We start from the raw sequence: 9345 nt of genomic DNA, 5'->3' as shown, positions 1-9345 counted from the left end.
TTTTCCCCCAAAGTGTGCGTGTATCTGAACGTCAGCTGCTAGGGAGTGGTCGTTAAGTTGTTGTCCCGCTCTCCAGTGGACCAGGAAGGCGTGTGCTCAGTCGGGCACCCAAGTCCCCTAGCAGGAAGTTGTGCAGAGCGATTTGGAGGGAGGTGTGTTTTGGACTGGGCTGCTGCGGGGAGTTGGGATTAAGGCCGTGGGTCTCAAAGGGCTACCTTGACACGTTGTGGGAAATGCAGCTTCAGCAGCAATTCAGGGAGGAGAGGCCAGCCTGACGCATAGTAGGCAGGCACTCTCCTGGTGTTACACCCCAGCAGTATGATAATACCTGCTTGGTAGTAGCCAGTCTACTTCATTTTTCCCACTGTTCTATGACTACAAAATTCCATGTGTCCTCTTCCATAGTGGAACATGTCATTCAGCATAAATTGAATTCATTATTCCCAGTTCCTGGTCACTTCACTCATATTTGGCTCTGAACAAGCCATGTTGTTCTTTCCTTAGAAGTGTTTATTTGTTTGTATGTGTGTTCATCTGGATCTTGAACTTAGGACCCCGGCACTGCCCCCACTCTACCACTTGAGCCACTGCTCTATTTTTGGGTTGGGGATGATTAATTGGATATCATACTTCCCTGCCCCAACAGGCTTTGCATCACAATCCTCAGATCTCAGCCTCCTGAGGATTATATACATGAACCACTGGCACCTAGCAACAGTGGTTATTTTTACACTAACAATATTGTACAGTACCTTTATGTTGCATCAGAGAAAATCTTAGTTTCTGTTCTGCGTGTTTTCATGAGAATGTGTCTAATTAAATGGACTTTGAAGTAGGAACCCAGTGTCATTTCAAGTCCAGACAGGATAGTCCCAGTCTTGTTCAGCTTGCAGATGATTCAGAAGCAGCACAAGTAGCCAGGGGCTTTCCCAGAACAAATGATCCCAGCAGTTTCTCAGCCCTTAATGTAGACTGCCAGGGAGAAGGTAGGTAGCACATGGAAACAGAGATGCACTTGTGAGACAGAGATCAATATCAAGGTTAGCAAATAACCACGTGTGAGTTCCCAAGCCAAAAGAAAGGAGGTGGATAAATTGTAAAAATGTCAGGGTTTGCCCATTTCCTTTCAATTTCCAGTACATTTGACAAGGTATAAACTGGCTGTGAAATAGTTGAAACCCAGGAAATGTGTCTTGCATAGAGTAGAATAAGTGGGGAGAAGCACTAGTCTCCTAGTGCTTCTGTTCCATTTTCTCTTCTTGTTTTCCTCCGTACTCATTTCCACCTTCTCAGATTCTCAAGGCTTCTCCCAGCTCTGCGCCCTCACCCTGGACCTGTTTGTAGATGTGCCTGTTTATCTTGAGGAGATGAACCACGAGAGATGAGAGCAGAATTCCATACTTGCTCTCCACAGTCTTTGGGTAAACTTCACTAAATAGCTTCTAGTCTAGCTTATATCTTTAAGACCATTCTCTTTCCCAGACCTCTTGGTGAAGGTGAAGAAGTTTAAAAAAAGTTTTAAAGTTAGTATGTTGACACATTGCTCTGTGAGAGAGCTTTTCGTTGGAAAGAAAATGATTTGAATCTACGCTATAAACAGTCAGTAAACAAATATATGTTGACATGTGTCTAGAAATATACGTGTGATCCCCACTGAGAACTTGATCTTCTAGCCCACTGTGGCATTGTTTTTCCTATTTAGACTTCCACGCCTCCTCTGTTGGAAATTAATGTTATTGATGTGAGCTGAATGAGCTGAATAGATACCCTGTTATTGCATTGTACATTTAGCACGGAATCTGTTTCTACACCATAGGCAGAAGTCACCAAGTGGGCAGCACTTGCCAGAAGTAGAGATAATACTAATTGAATAACTGGAGAGAACATCCTCTTAATGTTCTGTTTCATGTGTTTAAAGACAGCAGTAGACTCTGCAGGACCAGAAAGCTTAGCTATATAATCTTGTCTTGACAATAATACTTGTGCATTCAATGTTAAATCTTATCACTATGCTTTACGTTCTATTTCTCTAACTTATAGTAAACTACAAATGGAGTATCTCCAATACAAAATTCCTAAATTGAAGATTCTTCAAAGTCCCAGTGTTTAAGCACTGACATCATGTGACAGGCATCAGGAAAAGCACATCTGCACTAAAAATACTATCTAAATTGGCATTCGCTATATGCAACAGGTGTATATGAAACATAAATGAATTGTGTCATTTAACTTGGATCCTAGCACCAAGATTTTTCATTTATGTATATAAATTTAAAACATATATGCAAAATCCAAAACATCTCTGATTTCATGAATTCTGGATAGTCATCTAAATAATAATAAGCAATAATATCATTGCAGTTAATCTTTTGAGTTAAAAGAATTACCCTCATATTTACAAGTTATTGTATCTGGGATAACATGAAAACTTACTGAGTTTACTAGGTTGATAAAACAAAAATATTGTATGGGTAAGGCATAGTGGTACATACCTGTAGTTCCAGCTACCCTGGGAGGCAGAAATGAAAAGATGGTAGTTTGAGGTAAGCCTGGGCAAAAAGTTAATAAAGACTCTATCTTGACAAACAAGCTGGGTGTATACCTCTAATCTCAACTGTTTGGTCTGCCAGAGGCTGGTAGCTCACATCTGTAATCTTAGCTACTGAGGAGGCTGACATCTGAGGGTCACAGTTGGAAGCCAGCACGGACAGGAAAGTCAGTGAGAGTCTTTCGAATAAACTACTCAGAACAATCTAGAAGTAGCACTGTGGCTTAAGTGGTAGAATACTAGACTTGGGAACAAAGAGGCTCAGGGACGAACAAATAGGCTCAGGGACGAACAAATAGGCTCAGGGACAGTGTCCAGGCCCTGAGTTCAAGCCTCAGGACCAGATTAAAAAGAAAAAAAAAAAAAAAGAATAGCATGGTCTGTCCCCAGTAGGACAATTATAGTCCAACAAATCATGAAGCTTTGTCTAAAAATAAACTAAAACCAAAAAAATCTGAGGAATGGCTCAAATGACAGAGCACTTGGCTAACATGTATCCAAATACCAGTATCAAGAAATAAGGAACAAAAAGGAAGGAATGAAGGAAGGAAGGAAGGAAGGAAGGAAGGAAGGAAGGAAGGAAGGAAGGAAGGAAGAGTGGGAGGGAGGGAGAGAGGGAGGGAGGGAGAGAGGGAAGATGGAAGGAAGTTATCAGAATTTACTTCCCCTGGGCAATAGTTAAGGAAGAAAAGTTCCCTAAGAAATAATCAGGGAAAGTAAGTCGCAATTTTGTTTCAGAAGAAAATTTAGCTGTAATATCGATTTGAGGAGGAAGGAAGGGGCATCCTGTAAAGCTTGCCATTGTTAGTATTAATTACTAGTCATGATGATTTGGTCATGCTAATGCCATTCCGTTTCCTCACATGAAAGTAAAAACAATAATTCCTGCCTTCCTGCAAATACTGCTTCTGAAGCTGGCACTCTACCACTTGAGGATGACTCCAATCCTGCTTTTGGTTGGTTCTTTTGAAATCTAGTGAACTTTATTGTCAAATTCAGATATTCTGGCTCTGAGTAGTTTGGGATTATAGTCTGGAACCACCAGATCCTGGCTAGATGCATTTTTTTACACACTTTATTTGAACATTTCTACTGACCTAATCTAACTCACTTTAATTGTCTGGAGCCTCATTTTAATAATCTAGGGTGAAATCTACTTTCCTATTTATCAGAAATGTTGATAAATTATTTCAATTCTATAATATTGTATTTGCTTATTTTAATACATTTTGAAGTATATCAGACTGCTTCTAACAGCAAAAAGTCATTTCTCTAGTCTGCTAATTCATTATAAGAAGAATTTATTTACTGACTGAATGAATTTTATCATCTCAAGTTCTTCATTAAAGTCTCCAACAAAAATGTGACACTCCCACTTTTTTGAAATATCTTCTTTTTCATTAATATTTTATGAAAGCTGCTGACTTTTCCAGCCTTACTTTTTGCCACAAGAAAAGTTATTTTCTTTAAAATACAACTTTACACAACTTCTCAACAGGTTATTGGCAACAAAAGCAACCACGAAACTTGATGTGCATGTAAGTTTTTTATTCCAGTTTGGTTTGCATTATGAAGAAAATAAAATGTAATCACTTCTTTATTAAAAAAAACTGTTACAAAAGTTAAGTGAAATTTAAATGAAACTAGAATTTTCTTTTAAACTTTAATGTCATTTTAGTTTTATTTCATTTTACATTTCATTCACATATCAAAAATTTGACAGGCTGGTTGGTCAAACAAGTTTGTAAATCACCATTTTCTGCCTCCAGACCAAGGATAACCTTCTAATAAGGGAAAAGCTGAGCTGCAATCATAGGACAGTACTGAGGCCCAAGTACAGAGAATAATGGAAGAACTTCTTCAGTCTGGAACCAGTGGCTTCCCTAGGCCTTCTCATAATAACGAACAGCAACAACATCACCAAAAGAGAGAGTCTGAAAGAGTCCAACAGTAACCAAACCTTTACACAGTGCCATTGGTAGCTGAATTTTTAAAGCTAATGTGATTTAAGAATTGTGCCAAAGAACAAAGACATTTACAAACACTAAATGATGTATAAGTTTCTCATTCTTAAAACAAGGAAACACAGCTCAATAGGAAATCTACACATTACCTTACTCATATGTAACCCCTCTGTACAGTTTCTTTACAATAAAAATAAATAAATACAAGGAAACACAAAAGAAATATGCTTAACACAGGAATCACATGTATCATGTACACTTTGTTCAGGTTTCTGAAATGATTCTCAAAGAAAAGCAAGTTAAAAGACATATCTAAATGCAAGTTAAAAGAATTCCCTTGGTCTTTACTGGTAGTGGGGTTTTGTTGTCGTCATTTTGTTTTGGTTTGGTTTAGTTTTAGAGACAGTATCATTGTGTAGTGCAGTCTGGCTTTGAATCAGTGATCCTCCTCTGTAATCCCAGGGTTGGGATTAGAGCATGTGCCATCATTCTCAGCTCATTTAATCTTAATTACCACAGCAACTGGAGCAAACTGTGTCTGAAGAAGGGCATATCTACACTCTTGTCTCTGTTCTCTGCCTTGAAAATGCATGAAATTTAATGGGTTTTCATACAGTTCTCAATGCATAATCAGACAAATTTCTCAAGAAAATCCAATGAATGATATACGGAATGACGTACCAAATCAGCTGTGACTATCAAATACACTCCTTATACTCATTAGTTGGACAATAATGGTAAAACCTAGGTGAACTTATGGAATTAATTGGTAGGGATAAGGTGGAACATAGGTTCTACTACTTGAATGTCAAGTCCATCTTGAAAAAAATGTCATAGAATTGCTTTGTAGAATGAAGAGGGTAGTGTGCTTATGATTATCAAGTGTTGATATTATCAGGCACTGTAGGATTTCAAGGATATGGTGATCCTATCACCCATTGCTTTCATCTCCATTTCTGAATTTGGTCCTATCTGGCCACTGTCATGCATGCTAGTGTGAGCTCTCTTCACAGAGAGGTGAAGCAGAGGTGAAAACTAAAAGGAGGACTTTGCATTAGTTCTTTTGAAAATGAAAACTTCCTTCTTCCAATCTTTGTAGAAAACTATGGGCAAAACTACATCAAAGGAAAACTGGCCTTCTTCTCCCCAATCATATTTCTACATATAAAAGGTGTATAACTATTTCAATATACAAAGGCCCTGATTTTAGCCAAGGGAATAAAAAAACAAGCTTTCCTAATTAACAACAAAATCAACTTGACTATATCAGTATTAACTAAATAGGCTAGATCAACATATAACATTTTCCTCCGTTTCTAATGCTGCTTTATTATTAGAGAAATTATTTGTAAATCTTTTCCTTTTTTTTTTTTTGCTGGTACTGGGGCTTGAACTCGGGGCATGGGCATTGTCCCTGAGCCTCTTTGTACTCAACGCTAAATCTCTACCACTTGAGCCACAGTTGTACTTCTAGCTTTTTCTGAGTAGTTTATTGGAGAAAAGAGTCTCACAGACTTTTCTGCCTGGGTTAGCTTTGAACTGTGATCCTCAGATCTCAGCCTCCCAAGTAGCTAGGATTACGGGTGTGAGCCACTGGCACCTAGCTAATATTTTCCTATTATATAATGATTACATGCCTACTGTTATTGAACACACACACACACACACACACACACACACACACACACACACACACACACACATATATATATGTATATATATATATATATATATATATATATATATATATACATATATTTTTTTTTAAGTGAGTGGCCAGGCACTGGTAGCTCATACTGTAATCTTAGCTACTACTAAAGCTGAGGTCTGAGGATTATGGTTCAAAGCCAGCCCAGGCAGAAAGTTTGTGAGATTATTTCCAATTAATCATAAAAAAAAAGCCAGAAGTAGAGCTGTGGCTCAAGTGTTAGAGAGCTAGCCTTGAGCAAAAGAAGCTCAGGGACAGTGCACAGGCCCAGAGTTCAAGTCCCAGGACTGGAGAGAGAGAGAGAAAGAGAGAGAGAGACAGAGACAGAGAGACAGAGGGAGAAAGAGAGGGAGATAACATGAGTTTGATTCTCCCTGAAGATAAATCAGAGCGTTTATTATATTTTTTTAACTCTAACTAATCTGTACTAATCTTATATAAACTAAAATAGAACAAGAATGGGTTAGAAACAAGACAGGGTGAGTTGAAGAGGGGTGAAGATATTGAAGTGGTAACACAGATCAAGGTGCATCATACACATAAACTGCTTTATTAAATTGCAAAAATTCAATATATAACGTAAAATTGAGATAGGCAATGGAAATGTTGGGAGGGGTAGATAAACTGCTTCAGTGAATGACAACTCCTTTGTATACCTACTTAAAGATAAGTAAAATATGGTTTTTAAAAACCTAAAACAAGAAACAAGCCTCCAGTTTGATACAGGAGCCATTAAATAAACAAACTTGGTGTTTTCAGAATAACAATTACCTTCATGTATTTTGTGACTGTTTTATGTTTAAATTTCATTTGAGATATTCACAGTAATCCTACAAAAAGTTCTTGCTTTGATTTACCACTTGGTAAATCAATAGCATATGTTTAACAAAGCTGAGCTACAAGAGCAATTAGTTCAGGTCATTTTATGTCTCTAGTTTTACATACAGTGACATAATTTTATTAAGGAAGGGAAAAGAAAAACAAAAAGAAGGGAGAACAGAGGGACGGAGGAAGATAAGAAAAGTAGGAGGAGGGGCACAAAGAGAAATGAACTGTCAATCTTCACTTACCGCAATCATTTTGCCATCTTTAATTTCCCGTACAAGCTTGGTCTCCTTGCCATCCCATTTCTGTATATGAATGAGTTTGTCTCCATCCAGACTCACAACAGACTGAAATCAACAATAAATAAAGGATATATCAATAGAGATAATTAATATTTCTGATTTGAATTCAAGTGGCATGACTTCTGGAGAGCTGCATGATTGAATAAATTATTGCCAGCTAATATCCTACTAATCCTTACAATGATATTTAGTATTAGTTAAATATTCTATTAATTCTTCACTGTTACTTCTAGATCTTTTGTTGTGTAAACTGTAATAAGTCATAATTTGATTGAGATGTATACATCTAGATTCAAAAACTTGATATATTAGAGATAAAAATTCTGAACCAGTGCTTTCAATTAGTCATCCTGATGTAAGCAAAATCTTTGAATGAGGACAGCAAGTGGTCAATATGAGACAATCAGAGAGAGTAAACAAAGTCTAAGCTTTGGTTCATATTAACAGTATCCAAGAATTTCTAGAATAGATCTGATATAAAATGGGAAATGTATATGGCAAGAGACACACAGACTAGAGATTTTGGCTATATCAATAATTCATTGTCTAGAATATAACGTAGGCCTGCCAGAGTGTTCCCTTTGGTACTCTTCTCCCTGAATGGAAATTCTGAAGACCTTCTCTACTTTCCAATCTCAAAAACACAACAATGCTCAATAGGAAATGTACTCATTACCTTTGCTCATGTAACTGTGACCCCTCTGTACAGCATTTTTACAATAAAAAATGTACAAAAAAATCCCACAGAAGTAGAGATGCCTTTAGCCTTTCCTCCCTATTTATATCCTGAAGAAGAAAATGCTTCTTACCTTACAGTTTCTGTCATCTATACTGGTTTCCTCAAACTCTGTTCCCAGATGAAAACTGATCTCTGTGTTCTTGAACGTGCATTGAGTCCTGACCACCACTTTGTCTCCTTCCTGACTGATAATTACTGTGGGTTTGGTCACATTTCCCACTTGCCTAGTAGCAAAGCCCACACCTAAAATAGCAAAAAGAAAAGGTACAGACAGCAGCAACTCCCAAAATAGCCCCCAAAACAGAAATCTACGTTCTAGTCCTGGAATCCTGTTGTAAAGTGTAAGTTCCACTAGACCTGTGATGAATTATTAATGATTACTCTACAACCATACAACTCCTGAGCACAAATAATAAGCGATGAAGAAACATTGGGGAAAATGAAAAAAAAAATCACAGAAGTATACCATCTCTCACAGAGTATCAAATGCTCCATTATTTGGCCCTAGGCAACACAGCAGATAAATGCTACATTAAAAAGCCATTCTGTGGGAGTAAAGTGACCTGCCAGGATAGGCTGATTTGTCTAACTCTTGCTAATTTGATAGATGAAGAAAGGGATCTGCATATAGCTACAGATTACAGAGAGCACAGCACGTTTTCTTTCTACCTACCTAAAGCCTTCATATACTCGTCAAAGTTTTGACTATCTGTCAGCTTCCAGGTAGCACAGAAAGGCTCCACCATCTTTACCCTCTCCTTTCAACTCAAAAACAGGCAAGAGACAGAGAATCTCTGGTATTCCTGCCACTGCACTTCAGAAGACCCTTTTGCAACACAGTAGCAGCACAGGCCTTCTTATTTGGATAAGAAGCAGGCAAAAAGCCAATGATTTGAATTGCCAACTGGTCCCTCTTTTCCAGTAGGCTGACACACCGGGAGAGGTGGGAAGGAAAGCTCTTATCCTCTTTGTGATTGGCTCAGGCCACTGGGTTAGCGGAGTAGGTCGATGCCTCCCAAAGCACACACTGCCGCCCTTATGCCTGGGAAATCTCTGCAGGGATTCATCCGGGCTGGAGTCTGGGAAAAAAAATGAGAGGGGGTCTTTCAGGTTTTGAAAAAAAAAATTGGCAACAGCAACCTCAAACTGTTAGGAAAGAAGAAGAAGAAGAAAAAAGACACACAATAAGACATTCAGATTGATTTCCGTTAATGACAAAGCTGGTTATATACGAGGACCCCTTAAAGACAAAATTACCC

General features: G+C 38.0%; 1 protein-coding gene and 1 long non-coding RNA gene across 2 annotated transcripts; one reads left to right on the top strand and one right to left on the bottom strand.

Annotated features, from left to right (window-relative positions):
- Positions 1–1386: 1386 nt before the first annotated feature.
- Positions 1387–4086, top strand: LOC138822542 (uncharacterized). The gene is made up of 3 exons (XR_011370548.1): positions 1387–1421; positions 3419–3504; positions 4047–4086. It is a non-coding gene; the product is annotated as an uncharacterized lncRNA (long non-coding RNA).
- A 50-nt stretch (positions 4087–4136) lies between these two features.
- Fabp7 (fatty acid binding protein 7) lies at positions 4137–8906 on the bottom strand. The gene is made up of 4 exons (XM_070015306.1): positions 8760–8906; positions 8157–8329; positions 7291–7392; positions 4137–4482 (listed from the first exon to the last, which is right to left on the bottom strand). The coding sequence occupies exons 1-4, from the start codon at positions 8830–8832 to the stop codon at positions 4432–4434; spliced, it is 399 nt and encodes a 132-aa protein (XP_069871407.1). The 5' UTR covers positions 8833–8906; the 3' UTR covers positions 4137–4431.
- Between the last annotated feature and the right edge of the window lie 439 nt (positions 8907–9345).

Source organism: Dipodomys merriami, unplaced genomic scaffold, assembly GCF_024711535.1.
Source record: "Dipodomys merriami isolate MVZ:Mamm:240054 unplaced genomic scaffold, mDipMer1.0.p SCAF_112, whole genome shotgun sequence".
In the NCBI taxonomy this organism is placed as follows: Eukaryota; Metazoa; Chordata; class Mammalia; order Rodentia; family Heteromyidae; genus Dipodomys; species Dipodomys merriami.
Note: the sequence above shows the minus strand (reverse complement) of the source record. Positions and strands in the feature narration are given on the sequence as shown.

Bases quoted from the DNA above. Each gene is read 5' to 3' on its own strand.
- Fabp7 (XM_070015306.1), bottom strand. From the start codon at position 8,832: ATGGTGGAGCCTTTCTGTGCTACCTGGAAGCTGACAGATAGTCAAAAC. The intron at 7,393-8,156 runs GTAAGAAGCATT...TGTTGATTTCAG, and splicing joins TAGATGACAGAAACTGTAAG to TCTGTTGTGAGTCTGGATGG. The intron at 4,483-7,290 runs GTAAGTGAAGAT...GGACTCTTTCAG, and splicing joins AAGATGGCAAAATGATTGCG to ACTCTCTCTTTTGGTGATGT.